The sequence below is a fragment of the Pseudorca crassidens genome, chromosome 16, assembly GCF_039906515.1.
Source record: "Pseudorca crassidens isolate mPseCra1 chromosome 16, mPseCra1.hap1, whole genome shotgun sequence".
NCBI lineage: Eukaryota > Metazoa > Chordata > Mammalia > Artiodactyla > Delphinidae > Pseudorca > Pseudorca crassidens.
Genome location: NC_090311.1, coordinates 25,487,846 through 25,513,331, shown reverse-complemented (window position 1 = coordinate 25,513,331; position 25,486 = coordinate 25,487,846). Strand labels below are relative to the sequence as shown.

Here is a 25,486-nt window from a genome sequence, read left to right as displayed (position 1 = left end):
GATGAGCGTACAGCATACCTCCCAGAAAACACTAACCTCCCAGTGGAATAAAGGGGGCAAGGAGGACAGGGTCAAAGGACGCGATGGAGCCGTGTGGTTTCCGGATGGGAAACCCCCATCGTTTAGGCACCCTTCCGCACAAGTCACTTCCAAACCAGATAACTCTCGGGGACGGGCGCTTCAGACAGGCGGTGGCTCCTACGCAAATGGCTCTGTCCCCGCGCCCTCGGTCCGTGGCGCGCGCAGCTGCGGTAGTCACTGCGCTTCCCCGCCCCCGCTCCTGGATGCCCCCCCTCCCTCTCTCCGCCAGGCCCGGAGCAGGAGCTCCGCCCACAACGCGCCGCCCCAGGCACCCCCCAACCCCGCCACCCCACGCCTTAAAAGCCGGTGCACACTGCTCCGCCGCGTCCCGGCCGGCTCACCTCTCTTCTCCTCGTCAGCTCCAGCGCAGCCGCTCCCCCGGTCCTGGTCCCGGCACCATGAGCTTCGGCTCGGAGCACTACCTGGGCGCCGCCTCCTCCTACCGCAAGGTGTTCGGAGACGGCTCGCGCCTGTCCTCGCGTCTCCCCGGGGCCGGCGGCGCGGGTAGCTTCCGCTCGCAGTCGCTGTCCCGCTGCAATGTGGCCTCCTCGGCTGCCTGCTCCTCGGCCTCGTCGCTCGGCCTGGGCCTGGCCTACCGCCGGTCTCCGGCGTCCGACGGGCTGGACCTGAGTCAGGCGGCGGCGCGCACCAACGAGTACAAGATCATCCGCACTAACGAGAAGGAGCAGCTTCAGGGCCTCAACGACCGCTTCGCCATGTTCATCGAGAAGGTGCACCAGCTGGAGACGCAGAACCGCGCGCTCGAGGCCGAGCTGGCCGCGCTGCGGCAGCGCCACGCCGAGCCGTCGCGCCTCGGAGAGCTCTTCCAGCGCGAGCTGCGCGAGCTGCGCGCGCAGCTGGAGGAGGCGAGCTCGGCGCGCGCGCAAGCCCTGCTGGAGCGCGACGGGCTGGCGGAGGAGGTGCAGCGGCTACGGGCACGCTGCGAGGAGGAGAGCCGAGGGCGCGAAGGGGCCGAGCGCGCCCTGAAGGCGCAGCAGCGCGACGTGGACGGCGCCACGCTGGCCCGCCTGGATCTGGAGAAGAAGGTGGAGTCGCTGCTGGACGAGCTGGCCTTCGTGCGCCAGGTGCACGACGAGGAGGTGGCCGAGCTACTGGCCACGCTGCAGGCGTCGTCGCAGGCCGCGGCCGAGGTGGACGTGGCTGTGGCTAAACCAGACCTGACTTCGGCGCTGAGGGAGATCCGCGCCCAGTATGAGTCCCTGGCCGCCAAGAACCTGCAGTCAGCTGAGGAGTGGTACAAGTCCAAGTTTGCCAACCTGAACGAGCAGGCGGCGCGCAGCACCGAGGCCATCCGGGCCAGCCGCGAGGAGATTCACGAGTACCGGCGCCAGCTGCAGGCACGCACCATCGAGATCGAGGGGCTGCGCGGGGCCAACGAGTCCTTGGAAAGGCAGATCCTGGAGCTGGAGGAGCGTCACTGTGCCGAGGTGGCCAGCTACCAGGTAAAGGTTGGAACGCTGCGTAGGGAGGGGAGTCCTGTTCTCTCCCGCGCATACTTCCCGCACAGTTGGGGCTCTAGAAACCAAGGAGAGGATAAGGGAGGGGACAGAAAGAGCCCCGCCTGGAGGCATTAGCAAACAAAAAGCCCTGGAGCCTCTCTCGCTAATTTTAGGGGCCTGGACGCCCTCTTTCCCTGCCCCTCACTTAACGTCCCTATCCAAGCCCTTCTAACAAAGAAGCCCTCAAGCTTCTGTTCTTCGGAGTCTTAAAATCTACCTCATGCCTCCCTGTCAGCAAGTGGGCATAAACACGCTGGCGACCTGAAGAACAACACCCACCCAAAGTAGGAGTGAGCCCAACGGGGGTGGGTCACAGCCTCTCCATGGCTCGTGGTGCTGTTTCCGCTGTCTGGCTTGTTTGATTGACTTTGAAAGGCTTTCTGTGCGCCCTGGAAATAGTCCTGCCCTTGGGTTGGGGGAAGAATGAGGGACTAAACTGGGAAGGGTTCTATCCCATTGTCTTGACTTTTGCCCTCAAAGGAGTAGAGATTGAGAGCCAACAAGATGAGTGATTGGGCTAGTAATAACCGCTCTGCTCTGTCCTCCCCCAACACAGATACACGGTTCCCTCCTCCACGGAGTAATGTTACTACTTCCTAAAGAAAGCTTTGCAGTCGTCAGCAGATGAGAGTGGTCGGTCGCTGTCCTCGGTGCTGATCTCTCGTTCTTCTCATCTCAGAATTTCCCTCTTGTCTCATGTCCCAGTTATGAGTCTCTAGACAATTAACTGCTTTGATTTTTTTTTCTTCTGCAACACCAACACATCAGTCTTGGCTACCTGCAATCAAAAAGGTCACCTCGTGGACAGCATCAATTTTCACTTTCATGGATGGCTTAGCACTTAACAAAAACCACTTAATCTGCTCAGCAGCAGTGAAATCCCACTCGAACATGCCCATTTCCTTAACATTCTTCCATCCTAAGTGCATGTGATAAATCACAGAGATGGGTTCATCTTTGTTATAGGTCACTTATTTTTTTCCCTTCTTTGCCTGTCCTCTAAGCCCCTGTGAAGGTATCGATTGGCTCTTTCCTCCTTTTCTCTACAAACAAAGGCCACTGCCTCTTCAGTTTTACCACATAGAACATTCTGGGCTTATGACCACAAAGGACACAGAGGCAGGAGGAAAGTGTAGAAAAGAATCTAAATAGTGTGGTTCTGTTTCAAGGTGCAATAAAAATTCCATGGGATAGAATGCTAATAATTCGGAAACTTGCAATAATTCATTCTAGCCAAGATCAAAGTTTACATTTGATAAAATTAATGGGGTTTGGGAACATTAATAAAATACAATCAAGAAAGGAGTGAAACCTCAAAATGCTATTTGAGTCTGGAGCTATTGATGTGCAGTATTTGCTGTTCATTATAAGTTACTCCCTTTGATAAAGGAAGGAAGCTTGCTTAGACCATTTGTTTTGGTGTTTGGAATTACAGTAATATTCAAATACTTCTATTCCACTTCAATATCTGTAACTTGAACTTTTCACTCTGTGGCCTAGGTCCCAGACGGCCTGAACTAATCACATTTAGTTAATTGAGACTTCATGTTTTCTTCTAGAAGCTTCAAAGGATGAGTTAGGTGGTCTTCTGGAGGGCTAGCCCAGTATTTCTCTAAAAAGGATAACTTACCCACAACCTCCATCTGAATTGGGCTTTGCCATGTCCTCTGTTTGCTCATTATAGCCCTTGTATTCTGAGAGGTAGTGACAGTATTGTCTGGCTTGTTTTGTTTGCTTTAAAAGGCTTTCAGTGTTAGACAATAGTAGGGTCATGGAGATGTAGTCTGCAGAAAACAAAAAACACCAGAAACTGCAGCCTCTGCAGCTCTGCAGTGCTGCCCCCGTCAGCTTTAGCCTCAGAGCCTCAGTGGACCTGCTTTGAATGGAAGAGAAGATCAGACAACATATATACATATATATATATGTATATATGTGTGTGTGTGTGTGTGTGTGTGTGTGTGTGTGTGTGTGTGTGTGTATCCTACCTACCTCTTAGGACCTAAGGCTGAGGTGGGGCTCACATCTTCACCTAAGGATCCTGAAGTCCTGAAGCCACAAGGGAGTCATCGGGCTATTCTCTGCAGCAGTCTTAGCAGTGCTGACTGAGATGAAAAGCCTCCTCCACAGTGAGATTCAGCCATTGTTTTCTTGCCCTCTAACCCCCTCCCCCTCCCCTTTCACTGCAGTAATGGAGGCTGTTCTTTCTTCTGCTTCAGAGATTAGTGGTAGGCTCATCTTCTTTTGCAAGTTTGCCACCCTCTTAGAGGCAGAGGAGGGCCCCATTAAAGTCACATTTTCCCTGCTCCTGAGAGCTAACAGCCTATTTGAGGAAAGAAAGCTTATCACACTTTTGAAAGGGTGATGAATGATTCAAGGTGACATAGTAAGTATACAGTGGTGTATGATAGAGCCTGAATAAGGTAACAGGAAAAATTATGAGGAGTTAGGGCTGTTGTCCTCAGAAGCCAAACAGAGCCACCCTCTTTAGCTGAAGGTTTTCCATTTCTGACACAGGGTGATTCTGGTTCCTGCATAGCTGCTTCACCACCATTAGAGTTCTTGCTCTGCCAAAGATGTCGAAGGACATTTTTGCAGGGTACTGGGGGCCCTGGCCCTATACTGTGGTCAGTCTTGGAAAGCTGAAGCTTTCCTTGAAAGACCTTGCTGAACAATCAAGATCACACCATTAGTTAATGCTCTCCAGGGAGATGAGCCAAGTCTGCCCTCTTCTCTCCAGTATGAGATTGGAATGCAGCCTAATTAAATAGGAGGAAGGGGCTGGCCCCTTGGAGATTGGGGGTGGCAGTGGCTGAGTAAAAATCTATAGCTTGATAGATCCATTTCTGAAATTAGAATTCAAGAAAAAAGCTTCATTTGGTCCCTCTCTTTTTTTTTTTTTCCAACTCATCCATGTGCTTTTTGCTTTCTTTTGTTCTGTTTTTGCCCCCTCTACCTCACTGTATTATTGTCACCTGGGCCATCCTGATAGAGCCTTTACAGAAAAAAAAAAAAATAGTGGTTCCTAAACCCATTGACCCACCAAGGTTACTTGGGCGCTTAACAGAAAGATTCTCAGGCCCACTCCCAAAGATAGGGATTCAGCAGTTTGCAGGTGGGGCCCAGGAATATGCAATTTCGATAAAAGCACCGTCATTCCTCAGACTGATTTGGGTGTGCATTGACTTAAACCACATTTCCCAGTGTAAATCAGCCTATAGAAATACATATAATGCAACATTTTAAAGTATGGTAGGAAATAAAAATATGGGATGAAGCAAAGATAGGTGTGAGAAAAGGCAGCACAGTGACCTGTGAGTGTACCATATATAGAAATCCTCTCTCCCCACCTTCATTTATCAGGCAGAGCAGTAATTCTGAACAGCCTCTTTCAATCAGTGAGTGCCGCACTCATTACTGCTCACCTGGCTGAGGGCCCCTCAAAGTGATGAAACCCACAGCACTGTCTGTTGTTCCTATGCTCCACTGCAGATGCTAGTGTGGCCAGTTCTCTCTCTTTACTCCCAGCCCGCATCCTTCCTTCCGGCCCTGAGGAAGATGCTCAGCACTTGGTTTAGCCATTCCAGGAGAGACCCCCGCTGGAGCTGGGAGTGCCTCTCTCCCACTCCCTCAGGCTAATCCAGCAGTAGCTGCGTGGTTGGGGGAGGGAGCAGTCTGCAGCGCTCTGCTCACATTCCGAGCTGGAGGCCATCTTTGGCAGGGCTTTTGAAGGGCAATGCAAGACAGCCTGGTGTGGGGAAGAGAGTGCAAACAAGAGACTGGACACTGAGGAGCAGTGGTCAGCAGTCAGCACAGTTCCTTCTAACAGGAGCAAAGTCGTGCTTTCTGTCTACACTGATCCATAAAATAGACGTGAAATGTGTAACAGAAGAGTTTAAGGAAATTTCAGCTATCTGGAACTCAGGTCCCCAACAACCTCTCATTCAGAAAACACAGCTGTGAAACAAAAATAATTTTTTTAAAAAGGACCTAATTAACCTGCTGATGTGACAAAATGTCTATCTCTAAATCACATATTGGGAAGTTGGCCCTTTTGCTGCTCCCAGCCTGTTTATTGTTAACTTTACATGATTCTAAAGTACTTTGCTATTTGGATTTCAAGCCTGCAGCAAGATAAAGAAGAGGAGCCACTGGAGTCAGGCATTGTCAAGAATGAGTAGAAACAGATCAGTTAAACTTTCAGGACAAAGAAAACCAATACATAGCAAACACTAACTCAAACACTGCTCTATGAATTGGGAGATTGGGATTGACATATATACACTAATATATATATAATAGATAACTAATAAGGACCTGCTGTATAAAAAATAATAAAATTTTAAAAAATTTTTAAAAATTATAAAAAATACTGCTCTAAGGGGCCATTTAGGATAGAAATAAACAGTCTGATATATCTTAGTTGACCTAAAAATCACATCACAGTATTATAGAAAAATAATTGATCATTATCTTAATCCTTAGTTGCTGAGAAAGGTTGCATTGTGTTTAGTGTCCTAGGTAAGAGTACTACAAACCACTTTAGAAAGGTTTTTATTTAAAATTGTGATTTTTAAAAAATCTGTTACGGAGATGTACATCTTCGTGAAAAACAAACAAAAAATAATAACGTGGTGCTTTAAGGGGTTTGCCTCCAACTCTCCAACATTAAAATTTTATTTTACGTTGCCTTCCTTAGTTATCTAAAGGGTTGTAGGGAGGGCTCGTGATTAATTTGTCCATATCATTATAAGGGTAGAGAGTTAACAAGGGTAGAGATATTAACAATATTAAAAATCACTAAAATTTATTGAGCATTCCTAGGTGCCAAATGCTGTTCTAATGCCTATTATCTAATTTAACAGATAATGGATTCATCACATAATAATGTGAGGTACATTAAATTGGCATCCTAACCTGAGGATCTCAGAACACCTCAGAAAAGAATAAACACTGTAATTTCCCATATACAGAAATGGAAGTTTCAAAGAAACTAAAATATAGAAGACTGACTGAGGTATGTTAGATGTTTGTGGCAGGGCAAGAAATGCAACCCAAAGATCCTGATGAAATCCTCTTTTTTTCCTCATATAACATTTCTCTTGCTCCTTTGCATAATGAGTATACTCCCTCCCCTTTCTCCTTTTTCCTTCACCCTAGATGCTTTTCCCCCTTACCACAATAATATTGATTCTCTTACCTCTAATGCGTCACTAGCAGACTTGCTTGTAGGCTAGTTTAACCTCAAATATAGCAACCATCCAGTAAAATTTCTTGGTAAAAATCCTTTTAAACTCTCATGATCTCTTAACACACTTTGGAATATTTTCATCACTGTCCAGTGTATTATGTATTTTCCCCACTGCTTATCATCCCTTGCTCTGTACCCATCAGTTAATTGAGTTTCTTCTTTGTGGTATTCCTGTCAATATTTATAGAACAGGTAGGTGGTATGAATTTTTGTTCTTTCTGCAGATTCTCTTGATTTGGAAGTTTGTACCCCCAATGTGTCAGCCCTGCCTTTCACCATTGCTTCAACATCCCCACAAGGGAAGTTCAAAGGTTCCTCAGCTCTTACTTTCTTGAGGTTTCTGATATTTTTATCTGCATCACTACTTCATAAAAATAACTCTCAGTCATTGTGCTCTTCATGTTGACAGAGTTGCAACTGAATTATATAAATTATTTGCTCAGAATAAGAAAATAAATGCTTATGTAGCATCATTCATTCATTCAACAGTCATTCATTGAGCATCTACAGTGTGCATTGTGCTAGGCTGTGGGCTTCCAGAGGTGAACTAGACAGAAGGGGTCCAGGTTTCCATGTAAATTACATCCTGGTTCAATTGTTCTCTAATAGTGATTCACCCTCCCAGGGACGTTTAGCAGTGTCTGGAGACATTGTTGATTTTCACAACTGGGAGGCAGGGCACGTGCTACTGGCATCTAGTGGATAGAGGTCAGGGATGCTGCTAAAAATCCTACGTTCATAGGACAGCCCCCCACAACAAGGAATTACCCAGATAATGAGAAGAGCTAAAAAGCAGAGTGGGGACTTCCCTGGTGGTGCAGTGGTTAAGAATCTGCCTGCCAATGCAGGGGACACAGGTTAGATCCCTGGTCCGGGAAGATCCCACATGCCACGGAACAACTAAGCCCGTGCGCCACAACTACCGAGCCTGCGCTCTAGAGCCCGCGAGCCACACCTACTGAGCCCGCGTGCTGCAACTACTGAAGCCCACGCGCCTAGAGCCGGCGCTCCGCAACAAGAGAAGCCACCACAATGAGAAGCCCGCACACTGCAACGAAGAGCAGCCCCCACTCGCCACAACTAGAGAAAGCCCGCGCGCAGCAACGAAGACCCAACGCAGCCAAAAATAAATAAATAAATCTATTTTTTACATATAATAAATAAATAAAAATCAGAGTGGCCAGTTTCAAGTGGGGGCTTTTTTCTAAGTTGTCTTCCCACTGGAGGTGCCTTTTTCTAATTTACACAAAGTTCCTTCATGGGCTAGCAGCTGCCCTGGTTTAAGGTAAAATCACGTGCTAGATCGGTGTGGAAAGGGTTCTTAAACTGGATGCTGAGGAAGACTGTCTGAGTAGAGGGCATTTGAACTGAATCTAGTATGACATGATGTCAGTCATGTGAAGACCCACCACAGAGCATTCCAAACAGAGGAAATAGCTAGCCTGAAGGGCCTGGGATAGCAATGAACTTGGTAAGTTTAAGGAGCAAAAGAGAAGGCCAGGGTAGCTGAAACACATTGAGCAAGGGGAAGAGTAGAGGCCATGCTGAGGAGTTTGGACTTAATTCCAAAGCTGTTGGAGGGTTTTAGGAAGATGAGCAATGGGATCTACTGTGTTTTTAAAAGATCCTCTGGTTTCTCAAGAATCACAGATTTAAAGCTATTTTTCTTCTGTGCCTGGGTTTGCACCTGGAGGAACTTAAAGCAAAAGTATTATATGAACTTAGTTTCCTTTTAAAAAAATATTATAATTTCAATCTGCCATTTGGATTAAAAAAAAATTCCTTGGAGTGTTTATGCTTCCTCCTATCTGTCATGAAAATGCTTTCAGTAAAGTGATTGAGTAGCAGACTTCCAGGAAACCATCAAAACAAATGGAGGCAGAGAAGACTTGCCATCCCCTCTGTGCTGTCCACAGTTGGAATTTTCTGAATCTGAGCTCCTAACCTGAGCCTTTGGTTTGGGAAAGTACATGTAACAACTGAGTGATTCAGCAGTAATACAACAAGCAAGGGAGGGACGGTAAGTAAGTAAAAAATAAATATTTCCCCAGTATTCAGTTTAGAACCATGTGCTCCGTGGTAGAAATGTATCCAAATCTCCTGGGGACCTTTATGAAAAAATGCAGATGCTGGGACCCCACCCTAGAACAAATGAATCAGAATCTGGGCTGGGGGACAGGTCTGGATTCTTAATGTGTAGGCAGGGTTGAGAATCCTTGCTTTCTCAATCTCAGTCTCAGTCTCCATGAATGCCAGCTGCTTTGGCCTAAATATGTTGGACATGTCTTGCTTTTCAGGATAACATTGGGCAGCTGGAGAATGATCTGAGGAACACCAAGAGTGAGATGGCCCGTCACCTTCGGGAGTACCAGGACTTGCTCAATGTCAAAATGGCTCTTGACATTGAGATAGCAGCTTACAGGTATGTCACAGGGCATGCTCACCCAAGCAGATCCCATCACCTGGGGCATCTCTACCCAAATAAGTGGTTTTAGTCTCTCTGATTTCTGATGGGTGAGGGGGGGGGGGGTTAAGGAAAAGCATCACGGCCTCCTTCCAGGTGAGCTGACCCTTATGTCCCTCGACTTGGTTATATCCCAGCTCCACCTTACTAGGCCTGGAGTAGTCTACCTACCTCTGCAAGGATTTAAGGGGATAATGTGAGTGCACAGAGGTTGAAATAAAATCCATCAGACTCTAACTTTAAAAATAAGGTTTGTGTAACATAGAAAGTCCCAACAGGTGAGGTATCCCCCTGGATTCCTACTCAAGCAATATATAAGTGAACATTTACCTCTAAAAAAAATAAATACAGGGTGGTGGTGGTGGGGGTGTGATGAATTGGGAGATTAGGATTGACATGTATACACTAATATGTATAAAATAGATAACTAATAAGAACCTGCTGTATAAATAAAATAAAATTCAAAATAAATAAATAACAGCAGCTACTATTTTTTGAATGACTACTGCGTGCCAGGCACTATATTAGATACTGCATATAAATTATCTAGGTATCAAGTCATATTATTCCCATTTTTTCAGATGAGAAAACTTGAACCACAGACTGTGCAACATGCTCAAAGTCACAGTGCTGGTAACGGAAGAGCTCAAACTCAACCCCAGATCTGTCTGAAAATTTTTTCTTTTTTTCCTTACACTATGTATACTACTTCAAAACAAAGCTCCAAGAGGAGTTGATAGTGTTTTGAGTTTCTGATTTTTAAAAAAAAATGATAAAAATTATTAGAGTTATGAGAAAAAAAGGTATTGGGGCCATGCTTTTATGATGCTGTTTAAGCCAGGCTGGGAAAAAGCTTGGTATCTGAAACAGTTTAATTCACTGGTTTCTGTTATTGCTGATTCCATTTCCTTTGTACCCCTACACGTTGAAAAAAATACAAATCTCAAGTTCAGGCTGATTAGGCAATTCCTTTGTGGACTTCTTACCTTCTTATCCCTGTTGCACTTAAGGTGTTAATTAGTAAAATTACTTCTCCTTAGAGCTTTGTAGACTCTAAGTGCCAAAAATGGGTGTGATGAAACCAAGGGGAGTTATAGGGTTTTTTTAAATGTATTTGCGAATAGGATAGGTTTCCCCTTGACAGTGCTTTAAACGCAGCTTGTGCTAAAGATTTTTGAGTGTGTGTGTGTGTGTGAGTGTGTGTTTGAGTGTGTGTGTGCACGTGCCGGATAAAGTCCAGGTCTTTGAGCCTTGAAATTCAATATTTATTGGCCTCAATCTCATGAAGAAACTGCGAAATCTTTCTAATCTTTCTAAAATGAATAGAGGCTGGAGGGTTAAATTCTTTAAAAGTTTCAAGTTGACTTCCTGAGAGTTTTTCTCTGTTGGATTTACAGGAAACTGCTGGAAGGCGAAGAGACACGTTTTAGCACCAGTGGATTAAGCATTTCAGGGCTGAATCCACTTCCCAATCCAAGCTATCTGCTCCCTCCTAGAATCCTCAGTTCCACCACCTCCAAAGTCTCATCCACTGGGCTGTCTCTTAAAAAAGAGGAGGAGGAAGAGGAGGCTTCTAAGGTAGCCACAAAGAAAACCTCCCAGATAGGGGAAAGTTTTGAAGAAATATTGGAGGAGACAGTGATATCTGCTAAGAAAACCGAGAAATCAAATATAGAAGAAAGCACCATTTCAAGCCAAAAAATATAATTCTGTTGCTTGAAAAAAGTTAATGCTTAAGAGGGGATAATATGCATTTGACTTGTTAAACAGCCTATTCCTGATCCAAAACACCTGTCGCCACTATACAATGTTTTCAAGGCTTCAGTCTCATATTTAGCATTGAATACTTACTTTCTCTAATAAGAAAACCACACCTTAGATTGGAGCAAACCACAGTCCTAGAGCAATCACAGAGGAGTTATCTAAGAATGCAGCTTTCTCACCTAAACCTTAGGCTTCACAGCAATAGATGATTCAGGTACAGAGGAAGTACAAACTAAGGTACTAAATCTGTGATCGTCATCATTTTGCTGTGAATTGAAATTAAAACCTATATTCACTCACCATACCCAGCCATTACCCAGCTATTTAATCTCACTCTAGATACCTAAAACATAAGGTCACTGCCAAAGATAAACCCACGGTCCACACCTGACACCACTCTGATAGAACTGTTTCACAAATGATAGGTGTTTGTTTAATGGACTCTTTCCCTCCCATCCCCCCTCAATTCCATATATCCTTTTCTTCCATTCAGAAGAAAAAAAAAAGGCTAGTGTAGTATTTATCCCTTTGAAATACATTTCGGTTCTTCTCAAAAGAACTTACCCCCTTTAGCTCTCTCTGCTCAATAGGTAGAATTAGATGCATGCTGACCATTTCTGTGATTTGTGTAGTGACTTCTCCCTGTCCATTTCATGTCCTTCTATTGCTATAGTTTAAAAGAAATGGCAGTGATAAGTTTTATGGGTTGCCCCCAACAAATAAAATATTGAAAAAAGTCCCTAGATTTTAGGCTTTTAGCTTATTCAAATCCACTTAATCAGGAAAAAGGAATACTTTATTGAGTGTAGCTTTTCACCTTAACTTTAGAAGCACAGTCATAGTTAATCCCAAACTGTGATTAAGCTGACCTTAGATTTAGTAGTATAAGCTAGAAGAGGTATTTGTATGAAGGGGAAAAGCCAAGGTCTCATTTATCTGTGGCAATTCATTTGTGGTGATAGAGAATTAGCTGTTTCATGCCTTTACCCTTAGACAGAATCCACATATTCCCCTTCCCACTAGTCTAGGTCCTAAGGAGGCCTTGGTTTCACTCTTATGCCTTTTAAGAGTGCTAAGTATAGATTATGTTATCACCAGGACACAATGCTCCTGCCCAAAAGTAAAAGAAGACACTTCTGGTCAATCAACACCACCAGCGAATACAAAAAAGAAATATTTCTCTTTTCTAAAAGAGTCTTGCCCAAACAGTTTTCCCACTGCTGCATGGTTAGTGGGGTCTCCCTTCCCTGCTGGAGACGAAGAGATACTCAGACCAGAGAAGAGGCACACATGCTCCTACTCACATGCTAGGAAGTAGATTCTGGAGAGTTCAGTTTTCATCTGCCCAGCTGTGTAGCAGCTGCATTGCCCAGTCTTCCATGTGTGCCAAGTTTGATGCAGAATTAATTCTCTGTTGGAGTCACTTGCACCAGATCTAAAGAGTTGCTATATCTCTGTCACACATCTCCATTAGGAACTCTGTGGTGAAAAGGACATGATGCTTTTACTGAACTTTCTTATCCTAGCACATGCTTCAGTCGTTCACGAACTTGAAAGAATACTTTTCGCTTCTTCCTTTCCCTTACTCCACCCCATCTTTACTCCCCACACTTACTGTAAAATGTTAGTAAAATGAGAATTAAAAGTCACATGAATCCCACCAACATAACTTGTGTTTCGTGGTTTTTGCTGCTTTAACTGAGAGAAGCACTGTTTTGGTTCAATGAGACAGGTGTACCCCCAAGTCATTCAGAAACCATATGTTGTCTGTTTCCTGCATCCACATTTAGTTTCGTTTAATGTTCTTTTGTTTGTTTGTTTTTTCCCTGCCAAGGCCTTCGGGCAGTCTGCAGACTGTCTGGTCTGAAACACAAAATGCACTAAGTGGAGAGTTCATGGCAGGAAGTGGGGAAATCAAATCAATCAAATGATGAAAGACAGTGTATTCTCTACCTGGATAATAATTTTTTTTGAATTTTATATTTTTTTAAACAGGTTATTAGTTATCTATTTTATGCATATTAGTGTATACATGTCAATCCCAATCTCCCAGTTCATCCCACCACCACCACCACCCCCCGCTTTCCCCCTTTGGTGTCCATACATTTGTTCTCTACATGTCTCTATTTCTGCCTTGCAAACCAGTTCATCTGTAGCATTTTTCTAGATTCCTCATATATACGTTAATATACAATATTTGTTTTTCTCTTTCTGACTTACTTCACTCTGTATGACAGTCTCTAAGTCCATCCACATCTCTACAAATGACCTAATTTCGTTCCTTTTTATGGCTGAGTAATATTCCACTATGTATGTACCACATCTTCTTTATACATTTGTCTGTTGATGGGCATTTAGGTGGCTTCCATGACCTGGCTATTGTAAATATCGCTGCAATGAACATTGGGGTGCATGTGTCTTTTTGAATTATGGTTTTCTCTGGGAATATGCCCAGTAGTGGGATTGCTGGGTCATATGGTAATTCTATTTTTAGTTTTTTTAAGCAACTTCCATACTGTTCTCCAGAGTGGCTGTATCAATTTACATTCTCATCAACAGTGCAAGAGGGTTCTCTCTTCTCCACACCCTCTCCAGCATTTGTTGTTTGTAGATTTGCTGATGATGCCATTCTAACTGGTGTGAAGTGATACCTCACTGTAGTTTTGATTTGCATTTCTCTAATAATTAGTGATGTTGAGCAGCTTTTCATGTGCTTCTTTGCCATCTGTATGTCTTCTTTGGAGAAATGTCTATTTACGTCTTCTGCCCATTTTCTGACTGGGTTGTTTTTTTAATATTGAGCTGCATGACCTGTTTATGTATTTTGGAGATTAATCCTTTGTCCGTTGATTCATTTGCAAATATTTTCTCCCATTCTGAGGGTTGTCTTTTCAGCTTGTTTATAGTTTCCTTTGCTGTGCAAAAGCTTTTAAGTTTCATTAGGTCCCATTTGTTTATTTTTGGTTTTATTTCCATTACTCTAGGAGGTGTGTCCAAAAAAGATCTTACTGTGATTTGTGTCAAAGAGTGTTCTTCCTATGTTTTCCTCTAAGAGTTTTATAGTGTCTGGTCTTACATTTAGGTCTCTAATCCATTTTGAGTTTATTTTTGTGTATGGTGTTAGGGAGTGTTCTAATTCCATTCTTTTACATGTAGCTGTCCAGTTTTCCCAGCACCACTTATTGAAGAGACTGTCTTTTCTCCATAGTATATCCTTGCCTCCTTTGTCATAGATTAGTTGACCATAGGTGCATGGGTTTATCTCTGGTCTTTCTATCCTGTTCCACTGATCTATATTTCTGTTTTTGTGCCAGGACCATATTGTCTTGATTACTGTGGCTTCATAGTATAGTCTAAACTCAGAAAGTCTGATTCCTCCAGCTCCATTTTTTCCCCTCAAGATTGCTTTAGCTATTTGGGCTCTTTTGTGTCTCCATACAAATTTTAAGATATTTCGTTCTAGTTTTGCAAAAAATGCCATTGGTAATTTGATAGGGATTGCATTGAATCTGTAGATTGCTTTGGGTAGTATAGTCATTTTCACAATATTGATTCTTCCAATCCAAGAACATGGTATATCTCTCCATCTGTTTCTGTCATTTTGATTTCTTTCATCAGTGTCTTGTAGTTTTCTGAGTACAGGTCTTTGACCTCCTTAGGTAGGTTTCTTCCTAGGTATTTTATTCTTTTTGTTGCAATGGTGAATGGGGTTGTTTCCTTAATTTCTCTTTCTGATCTTTCATTGTTAGTGTATAGGAATGCAAGAGATTTCTGTGCATTAGTTTTGTATCCTGCAACTTTACCAAATTCATTGATTAACTCTACTAGTTTTCTGGTGGCATCTTTAGGATTATCTATATATAGTATCATATAATCTGCAAACAGTGACAGTTTTACGTCTTCTTTTCCACTTTGTATTCCTTTTATTTCTTTTTCTTCTCTGATTGCCATGGCTAGGACTTCCAAAACTATGTTGAATAACAGTGGCGAGAGTGGACATCCTTGTCTTGTTCCTGATCTTAGAGGAAATGCTTTCAGTTTTTCACCATGGAGAATGATGTGGGTTTGTCGTATATGGCCTTTATTGTGTTGAGGTAGTTTCCCTCTATGCCCACTTTCTGGAGAGTTTTTAATCACAAATGGGTGTTGAATTTTGTCAAAAGCTTTTTCTGCATCTATTGAGATGATCATACGGTTTTTATTCTTCAATTTGTTAATATGGTGTATCACGTTGATTGATTTGCATGTATTGAAGAATCCTTGCATCCCTGGGATAAATCCCACTTGATCATGGTGTATGATTCTTTTAATGTGTTGTTGGATTCTGTTTGCTAGTATTTTGTTGAGGATTTTTGCATCTATATTCATCAGTGATATTGGTCTGTAATTTTCTTTTTTTTTGTAGTTATCTTTTTCTGGCTTTGGTGTCAGGATGATGGTGGCCTCGTAGAATGAGTGTGGGAGTGTTCTTTCCTCTTAAATTTTTTGGAAGGGTTTGAGAAGGATGGGTGTTAGCTCTTCTCTAAATGTTTGATAGAATTCACCTGTAAAGCCATCTGGACCTGGACTTTTGTTTGTTGGAAGATTTTTAATCACAGTTTCAATTTCTTTACTTGTGATTTGTCTGTTCATATTTTCTATTTCTTCCTGGTTCAGTCTTGGAAGGTTATACCTTTCTAAGAATTTGTCCATTTCTTCCAGGTTGTCCATTTTATTGGCATAGAGTTGCTTGTAGTAATCTCTTGTAATGTTTTGTATTTCTGCAGTGTCCATTGTAACTTCTTTTTCTTTTCTAATTTTATTGATTTGAGTCTTCTCCCTCTTTTTCTTGATGAATCTGGCTAAACGTTTATCAATTTTGTTTATCTTCTCAAAGAACCAGCTTCTAGTTTTATTGATCTTTGCTATTGTTTTCTTTGTTTCTATTTCATTTATTTCTGCTCTGACCGTTATGATTTCTTTCCTTCTACTAACTTTGGGTTTTGTTTGTTCTTCTTTCTCTTAGTTCCTTTAGGTGTAAGGTTAGATTATTTATCTGAGAGTTTTCTTGTTTCTATAAACTTCCCTCTTAGAACTGCTTTTGCTGCATCTCATAGGTTTTGGATCATCATGTTTTCATTGTCATTTGTCTCTAGGTATTTTCTGATTTCCTCTTTGATTTCTTCAGTGATCTCATGGTTATTTAGTAACATATTGTCTAGCCTCCATGTGTTTGTGTTTTTTACGGGGTTTTTTCCCCATAATTTATTTCTAATCTCATAGCATTGTGGTCAGAAAAGATGCTTAATATGATTTCAATTTTCTTAAATTTACCGAGGCTTGATTTGGGATCCAAGATGTGATCTATCTGGGAGAATGTTCCATGTGCACTTGAGAAGAAAGTGTAATCTGCTGTTTTCAGATGTAATGTCCTATAAATATCAATTAAATCTATCTGGTCTATCGTGTCATTTAAAGATTGTGTTTCCTTAATAATTTTCTGTCTGGATGATCTGTCCATTAAGTGAGGTGATAAAGTCACCCACTATTATTGTGTTACTGTCGGTTTCCTCTTTTATATTTATAATTGTTATATCTTCTTCTTGGATTGATCCCTTGATCTTTATCTAGTGACCTTCCTTGTCTCTTGTAAACAGTCTTTATTTTAAAGTCTATCTGATATGAGTATTGCTACTCCAGCTTTCTTTTGATTTCCAATTGCATGGAATATCTTTTTCCATACCCTCACTTTCAGTCTGTATGTGTCCCTAGGTCTGAAGTGGGTCTCTTGTAGACAGCATATATATGTGTCTTGTTTTTGTATCCATTCAGCAAGCCTCTGTCTTTTGGTTGGAGCATTTAATCCATTCACATTTAAGGTAATTATCAATAGGCATGTTCCTATTACCATTTTCTTAATTGTTTTGGGTTTGTTTTTGTAGGTCCTTTTCTTTTCTTGTGTTTTGCACTTAGAGAAGTTCCTTTAGCATTTGTTGTAGAGCTGGTTTGGTGGTGCTGAATTCTCTTAGCTTTTTCTTGTCTGTAAAGCTTTTGATTTCTCCATCGAATCTGAATGAGATCTTTGCCAGGTAGAGTCATCTTGGTTGTAGTTTCTTCCCTTTCATCACTTTAAATATATCATGCCACTCCCTTCTGGCTTGTAGAGTTTCTGCTGAGAAATCAGCTGTTAACCTTATGGGAGTTCCCTTGTATGTTATTTGTGGTTTTTCCCTTGTTGCTTTTAATAATTTTTCTTTGTCTTTGATATTTGTCAATTTGATTTCTGTGTGTCTCGGTGTGTTTCTCCTTAGGTTTATCCTGCCTGGGACACTCTGTGCTTCCTGGACTTGGGTGGCTATTTCCTTTCCCATGTTAGGGAAGTTTTCAACTATAATCTCATCAAATATTTTGCCTGGTCCTTTCTCTCTCTTCTCCTTCTGGGACCCCCTATAATGTGAATGCTGTTGCATTTAATGTTGTCCCAGAGGTCTCTTAGGCTGTCTTCATTTTTTTTCATTCTTTTTTCTTTATTCTGTTCCACAGCAGTGAATTCCACCATTCTGTCTTCCAGGTCTCTTATCCGTTCTTCTGCCTCAATTATTCTGCTATTGATTCCTTCTAGTGTATTTTTCATTTCAGTTACTGTATTGTTCACCTCTGTTTATTTGTTCTTTATTCTTATAGGTCTTTGTTAAACATTTCTTGTATCTTCTCAATCTCTGCCTCCATTCTTTTTCTGAGGTCCTGGATCATCTTCACTATCATTATTCTGAATTCTTTTTCTGGAAGATTGCCTATCTCCACTTCATTTAATTGTTTTTCTGGGGTTTTATCTTGTTCCTTCATCTGGTACATCATCCTCTGACTTTTCATTTTGTCTATTTTTCTGTGAATGTGGTTTTTGTTCCACAGGCTGCAGGGTTGTAGTTCTTGCTTCTGCTGTCTGCCCTGTGGTGGATGAGGCTATCTAAGAGGCTTGTGCAAGCTTCCTGATGGGAGGGACTGATGGTGGGTAGAGCTGGGTGTTGCTCTGGTGGGCAGAGCTCAGTAAAACTTTAATCCACTTGTTTGCTGATGGGTAGGGCTGAGTTCCCTCTCTGTTGGTTGTTTGGCCTGAGGTGACCCAGCACTGGAGGCTACAGGTGCTTTGGTGGGGCTAATGGCAGACTCTGGGAGGGCTCATGCCAAGGAGCACCTCCCAGAACTTCTGCCACCAGTGTCCCTCTCCCCACAGTGAGCCACAGCTTCCCCCTGCCTCTGCAGGAAACCCTCCAACACTAGCAGGTAGGTCTGGCTCCATCTCCTATGGGGTCACAGCTCCTCCCTGGGTCCTCATGCGCACACCACTCTGTGCTTGCCCTGCAAGAGTGGAGTCTCTGTTTCCCCCAGTCCCGTTGAAGTCCTGCAATCAGATCCTGCCAGCCTTCAAAGTCTGATTCTCTGAGACTTCCTCCTCCTGTTGCCGGACCCCCAGGTTGGGAAGCCTGACATGGGGCTTAGAACCTTCACTCCAGTAGTGGGTGGACTTCCGTGGTATAACTGTTCTCCAGTTTGTGAGTCACCCACCCAGCAGTCATGGGATTTGATTTTATTGTGATTGCGCCCCTCCTACCGTCTCATTGCAGTCTCTCCTTTGTCTTTGGATGTGGGGTATCTTTCTTGGTGAGTTCCAGTGTCTTCCTGTCGATGATTGCCCAGCAGTTAGTTGTGATTCCGTTGCTCTCATAAGAGGAAGTGAGCACACGTCCTTCTACTCTGCCACCTTGAACCAATCGCGTTCTGGATAATAATTTAACTAACTTAACTTGGTGAAGATTTCTGAGAATGAACTGGCAGAAGTCACATGATAAAAAGTTCTTCAAAATGATAAGAATCTTTTCCTTCTTTGAAAATGAGGCTATACTTTTGCAGAACCCAGATGTCTAGGTAGAACATGGGCAGCAGTAATAGAATTTTCCTCTACTATAATGATTCTTAACCTTTTTTGGGATTAAACACCCCTTGGAGAAAGCTATGGATCCTCTTCCCAAAAAAAGAATGCACACACAAAACTGTAAAGATGAAGGGGCTTGTGACTCCTTTAGGACTATCTACTTGGGGTATCCAGGAGTCCATGGACGCCAAGTTGAGATTCCCTAATGCCATCCCAGGTTCCAGGATGGAGACTGCAAATGAGGGGATATATGGATGCAATTCACAGCTGGTGCTAGTGGTTGAAGCTGGAGCTTGCTGAATCCCGAACAATACTGTCATTCTTAGTCCATCTGGCTAAGGGCAGTTTCATGCCACTTGAAGATACATTAGTGGTACGGCTAGTGAAAAAGATGTTAGTTGCACACTAACAATGAGAGTTTTGTAGTAATCAAAACATCTTTCAGGGCCTGTTAAAGAACAACAGTCTCATCAATACATGGGTTTGTAATGTAGATGTTGGTTGCCGCTTCTAAGAATAGTACTAGATGGTTAATGGATCCTTCTCTATGCAAGACCAGAGTCCTTTCATTAATTTATATAATTTCTGCCTCTGACTCATTTGTATCTCCTATTTTCAATGAGTCGCCACTAATTGCCATGAGCTCGTTTATAAAAGAAAGACATTAAAAGCATATTATGGGGGACTTCCCTGGTGGCGCAGTGGTTAAGAATCTGCCTGCCGGTGTAGGGGACATAGGTTCAAGCCCTGGTCCGGGAAGATCCCACATGCCACAGAGCAACTAAGCCCGTGTGCCACAACTACTGAGCCTGCACTCTAGAGCCCGCGAGTCACAACTACTGAGCCCTCGTGCCACAACTAGTGAAGCCCGCGCACCTAGAGCCTGTGCTCCGTAACAAGGGAAGCCACTGCAATGAGAAGCCCGCGTACCGCAACAAAGAGTAGCCCCTGCTCGCCGTAACTAGAGAAAGCCCGCCCGCAGCAACAAAGACCCAACGCAGCCCAAAAAAAAGTGTATTTGTAAAAAAAGAGAGAAAGAATGGCAGAAGTAACACTGTGATTTAAAGAAAAGAAAGCATATTATGGAGTTGATAAATTATTAAATCAGAACAATTATAGTAACAGGGAAAAATGGTGTTCAGACTCATAAGTCAGGGAGGAGAAGGAAAGGGGAGCAGCAACATCAACTGTTATGATGGAACAGGACAAGAAAGTGAGTCTGTGAGATTGTGGGGAAGCCTGTCCACAAAGCACATTAATGATATCCAATATGACTTTCAGAGTCACTAGGCAATGTGATCCTCTGCATCCTGAGATGTATTAATAACAGCTATTATTTATTCAGTACCTACTTACTATGTGCCAGCCACTGTACTAGGCAGTAAACATAGAATGATCTCATTTAAGCCTCACAACCCTCGTTAGGTGTAGTATTTGTATACGCATTTGACAAATGAAGGAATAGATCCTTGGAATGACAAGGTTAAAACCCTTGTCTGATGCCACACAGTGAGCAACAGAGCAGGGAGTTGAACCCTGGTCTTCTGACTCTACAATGCTTGCTTTTCTTTCCTTCGTTGTCTTTCTATGTAAAAGAAAGTCCACTCACTTGAGGGAATAAAAATCTTTCTTTTTATCTTCTTTTTCACCCCTTCCTCACCAGGTTTCACTTAAGGTTTCTCTGCCCCAGAAATCCTTAGCAACACCAAGTCTCAAAGGCAAACCGCTACACTTTGCAGACTTCCTGAGCCTACTGCCTTCCTGTATTGCAGTAAGGTGGTGGCAGACCAAAACTGGGCTCTGGGCCCATCCAATCATGAGTCTCCCCTTGCTCCTGCTAAAAGTTATATAGAATTGGGGGCTATTTACCTATTTTTTAAAAAATAATTTAAAGGACTTCTGTAGCTCAGTATCAAAGAGCCTGGAAATAAGGGAATATTACAGAAGGGACCACTCCTCAAGGGGTAATAAATCCAGGATACTTATAATTCATTCTACTGTACTGGCTAAAGAGGGGGGCAAGATTTGAACAATAGTCTGGAAGCTAGAGTCCAAATTTTACCTCCAGAGATAATGCAAATTACACAAAGTCCTGGGGATGAACTTCTAGAACTTACCTGTGAACATAAGCAGGGAGCCCAGAACCACCATTCATGGATCTAAAGGCAAACATGAGACAGTTTTTGAAATGTATTTAAAATCCATCAGAACTGGAAGCACACTGGTAGTTGCTAGGGCTGGAAAAAAGGGGTATGGGGATGGGGTTTTACTGTGGAATGATGGAAATGTTTTGAAACTAGATAGAGGTGGTAGCTACACAACACTGCGAATGTACTAAATGCCACTGAATTATTCACTTTAAAATGATTAACTTTATGTCATGTAAATTCACCTCAATTTTAAAAATCCATTGATAGACGATTTATGAAACTATCAGAAAAATATAATTATGAAGTCTACCATACCTTCTGCTCCAGCTGAGACCATTATGTACAGCCACCTGGGTCAACCCAGTTAGAAGCAATTCCATTAGGAACACATACGCCAGATCTAATAAGAGTAGTATTGATTTCCAAACAGAGCCTGGAGAAAAAGCCAGAAATCTCCCTGGATGTAAACGAAAGAAAGAATAGCTAGAAATGTTGCTTGCTTATGAGTGGTGATCACTGATTTCCAACTAGTTTTATTTTTATTATTATACCGCCAGAAATCTCTAAGTTGCTTTTAAGCAACATCTAAATCATGAGAATACATTTTGTTTCTTAGAACCAAATAAATTGGCATACCTGAAAGCATAGTACTAATTTAAAATGGAAATAACTGAGGGGAGCTTTGCAGGATCTTAAAACAGAGCTCCTATGTGAAATTTTATTTTTCTTTATAGATAATACATTACTGGCTTTGCTGCATATTCAGATTTAATGTACAGGTTAGATTGATGTCACCCATGCCTTTGCTATTTTCCAATATCTCACATGGCTATGCCATTTGCAAATGGGGTGAGTGCTCGTGAATCCAGCCAAACAAAGGACGGTTTTTATTACATTACCAAACCCTGCCACATACACTTAAAGGGAGAAAGGGATGGTTACTATGTAGATCAGAAGGCTTCTCTACTCCTCTGTCCATCTCCTAGAAGATGACTTGGTTGCCCTCATGTTTTATGCTATTTCACAAGCTTACTAGGTGGGGGTGGGGACGAGCTAAGATTTATAAATTCTTTGTTTCAATCCCTTGAAATATACACATACATCCACACACACCAGGATTGTCATAAAACAGTGAGTCACACCACAGATATTTGAAGAATTATGTTTCTACAGTGCTTCAGTGATTCTGAATAAAACAAAACAGAGAAAGCTCAGGCTACAAAGAAAAATGAAGATTGATCTTGGAAGGGTCTCCAGGCTCCCTTCCTCACTGATTAATTACTGTAGATCACCACATGGCTACTCTCTCCCCTGATGAGACAAGTGGTCTCTGTTCTGAGACATTTCATCCCAGTTTTATCACATTCTCCTAGGGGTTAGAGAATGCTCAGCAGAGTGTAACCAAAATCATTAATATGAGGGCTGGAATTTTGGAATACAATCAGTAGCAAGTCTAGTTAATTGCTGATTATTACGCAGGGCAAAAAAAGCATTTTTCCTTAGAAGGGCTTATTAACACAAATTTAACTCAGATTTATCTGCTATGTCATAAGTGTGAATAAACGAAAGGGGTAACTTCCATCTCCCATGATTTCCTGGCATAAGGACTCATACATGACATACAGAATTCTTGATGTCCTTTAGGGCTAGACAATCTTTTATCCTTATCTTAAGCCAGATGTAAGCTCAGCAAAAGGAACTCCTTTCTGGCAACTGAAATTGTCCATGGACTGACCTAGTCTGTGAAGTAGAAACAGCAGAGGTAAGATTAGAATTAAGCTGAAAGCAGAATTCAAGTCCAGCTTCAGAGCCTGTATCCCCACCCCTCGTCCAGTAATTAATAGAAGGAAGTGAATAGAGAAAATATGTAAGAAAGAAAAAAGGGGGAAAAAGATGGTTTAACATCAATCTTTTAATAATAATGGACCTACTTATTCATTAGAAGCTAACTCAGCAAAGTAATCTAAGAAGTGACTATATAGGGACCATATTTGAATTTGAAAATAGACTATATGCTAGCCACTGTTCTGAGTGCCTTAATTCTCATAAGTCTTTGAGTTAGGTACCATGTCCCAGTTTACAGATATGGAAAACTAAAGCTCAGAGAAGTTATATAACATGTTCAAGATCACACAGCTTGAAAATAGCAAAGCTGGAAGTCAAAGCTGTGAGTCTGGCTTCACAATTCACGTCCTTAACCAGTGTGCAATACTGCCTCTGTGTTTTTTGGGGGGTAAAATCTGTTCTGGGCAAATACTGTCTTCTTCATCTTCTGATTTAAAATGTTATTTAACCAGATTTTCTTTTGGGAGAACACTTTCTTAGAAACAGAAGAAAAAAACTTTTCTCACTTAAAAGAAAATAGTATCACAATTATAACCTCTGTAAAACAATAGACACCAACAAACTGAAATCAAAATTCAGTAAAGTTCAAATCATAATATCCATTCTATGTAAGTAAATACTTGGCAAGCTTTCAGAAGATCAATATGGCATTTCATTTATTCATGGACTATTAATGTCAATAGATAATAAAATTTAGATTTCATCAGTCCAGTTTTGAAGAGAGGTTAAAAATAAAACTCATGTACACAACAACATATTGAAAAAGGTTAAAAATGAGGACCTACCCTTTGGTCATGATCTGCTGAAGACAGCAAAAATAAACATTCAGAACCAGCATCTGCTTGAATCTTCTCTACTGCTAGGGCTTTCCAAGATAACAAAATACACCACAGAGGTTGCAACTATTAGAACTTGAAAGGGAAAAAAATTTTTAATTAGTCACACATATATCTAATAAGCAATTATGACCCGGTCATCCTACAAGAATATTCATCTAGGATTGAATCACTGAGATTATACTTTGGGTAGACTGAATAGGACAAGTAAACTGGTCAACGGCATTACTTTCAAGAATTCAAAGCCAAAGTTGCTGTAGGAGAGTCACTGTGTGAGTATGTGCAAGGTCTGTGTCAACTTTTGAGTCCAGAGGAGAGATTGTCAGAAACTAGATAAGGATGTATTTCACTCAATCAGGAAGGAAGGGCAATGCAGTGGAAGCAGAGGGGAAGCTCAGTGAAGCCCAAGGTCAGAGGTAATGACGATACCAGAGAGAAAAGATTGGGATGGCATTTAGGGAGGATCTGAGAAACCTGCCAAGCGCACATTCTGCCGAACTACTATTACCACAGCCCAGCCCTCTGGGCATCTTTGCTCAGAGAGAGCTTGAACAAAAACAGAGGGACCTGCAAGATGTACCAACCAAACAAATCTTTCTCTAGCCATTGAAGTTAGGCTCTGGAGTCTGCACTTCATATAGTCTTACTTGTGCAGATTTGGGTGTTTAGTTCTGTTTCTGCTTATGTTCCTAGCAAAAATCCCTCTTGAAAAAAATTTGATCTTAACTAAAGTAAATGCATGCTGCTGGTGACGGCAGTAAGACTAACTCAAGGCAAGACAGGGCATTTGTCTGTTCTTGCTTGTGTTTTTTCCCTCATCTAAGTCTTTGACCCTCTGGTTATTTGAAGACAGCTATCATGTATTGCCTCTCACCGCTGTTTTTTCTTCTCCAACATAGAAGCAATTGCTCAATGCTTGCTCTTTTTTTGTTCCTGAGTCTCTCCCTCTGACTGTTCCCTATCCCACTGCCTTCCCATCTGTCAGTATCCTTGAGGTATGCTACCCAGAACTGGATACAAGATGCATTGGAGATTAAAAGTATCAACTCCCTTGATCTAAAACTGTATTTCTGTTGATGTAGCCAAGGTCACATTGGCTTTGGAAGTACAGATTTTTAAACCAGTCAATCAGCATTCTTACTTAGTTTATGCTAAGTAAGTTTATGTAATTTATGCTACAATGTGATTTATGGTGAATGCCTATTTTTGTACACCTGGGGCTCTGGGACATGCCATATCAGTTTGACTACTGGGAGGGTGCTGGGGTATCAATGCTGCATGCCTATGTGACTAACTCCAATAAAAACTCTGGACTCTAGGGCTCAGGTGAGCTTCCCTGGTTGGCAACACTTCACACATGTCACACATCACTGTTGGGAGAATTAAACACTCTCCCTGCATCTGCACTGGGAGAGGACAAATGGCAGCTCGTGCCTGGTTTCTCCTGGACTCTACCCTATACATCTTTTCCCATTGCTGATTTTAATCTGTCTTCTTTCACGGTAATAAACTATAACCAAGAGTATAATAGCTTTCTGGGTCCCATGAGTCCTTCTTGTGAACCGTTAAACCTGAGAGTGGTCTTGGGGATCCCCAACACAGATGTTAACATGGGACAAGAATAAAAACAGTAAGTAATTTGTGCAAGAAACATTTAAGAGGCAAT

General features: G+C 42.1%; 2 protein-coding genes across 3 annotated transcripts in view; one reads left to right on the top strand and one right to left on the bottom strand.

Moving 5' to 3' along the window:
• Window positions 1–563, bottom strand: part of NT5C2 (5'-nucleotidase, cytosolic II) — a 149,901-nt gene extending 149,338 nt beyond the window's left edge. The window contains exon 1 of one of the 2 annotated variants that reach the window (XM_067709518.1): window positions 423–563. The gene's annotated coding sequence lies outside the window, so the exon portion shown is untranslated. The remainder of the gene's footprint in view (window positions 1–422) is intronic. The other variant, XM_067709516.1, reaches the window with a different exon arrangement.
• On the top strand, window positions 67–11,899 carry INA (internexin neuronal intermediate filament protein alpha). The gene is made up of 3 exons (XM_067709514.1): window positions 67–1,544; window positions 9,147–9,271; window positions 10,711–11,899. Exons 1-3 carry the CDS (start codon window positions 84–86, stop codon window positions 11,018–11,020), a joined length of 1,896 nt encoding a protein of 631 aa, XP_067565615.1. The 5' UTR covers window positions 67–83; the 3' UTR covers window positions 11,021–11,899.
• The last annotated feature ends 13,587 nt before the right edge of the window (window positions 11,900–25,486 follow it).

Excerpts from the sequence above, each read along its gene's own strand:
- INA (XM_067709514.1), top strand. The coding sequence starts at position 84 with ATGGAGCCGTGTGGTTTCCGGATGGGAAACCCCCATCGTTTAGGCACC. Across the intron at positions 1,545-9,146 it reads CCGAGGTGGCCAGCTACCAG|GATAACATTGGGCAGCTGGA; the intron begins GTAAAGGTTGGA and ends CTTGCTTTTCAG. Across the intron at positions 9,272-10,710 it reads ATTGAGATAGCAGCTTACAG|GAAACTGCTGGAAGGCGAAG; the intron begins GTATGTCACAGG and ends TTGGATTTACAG.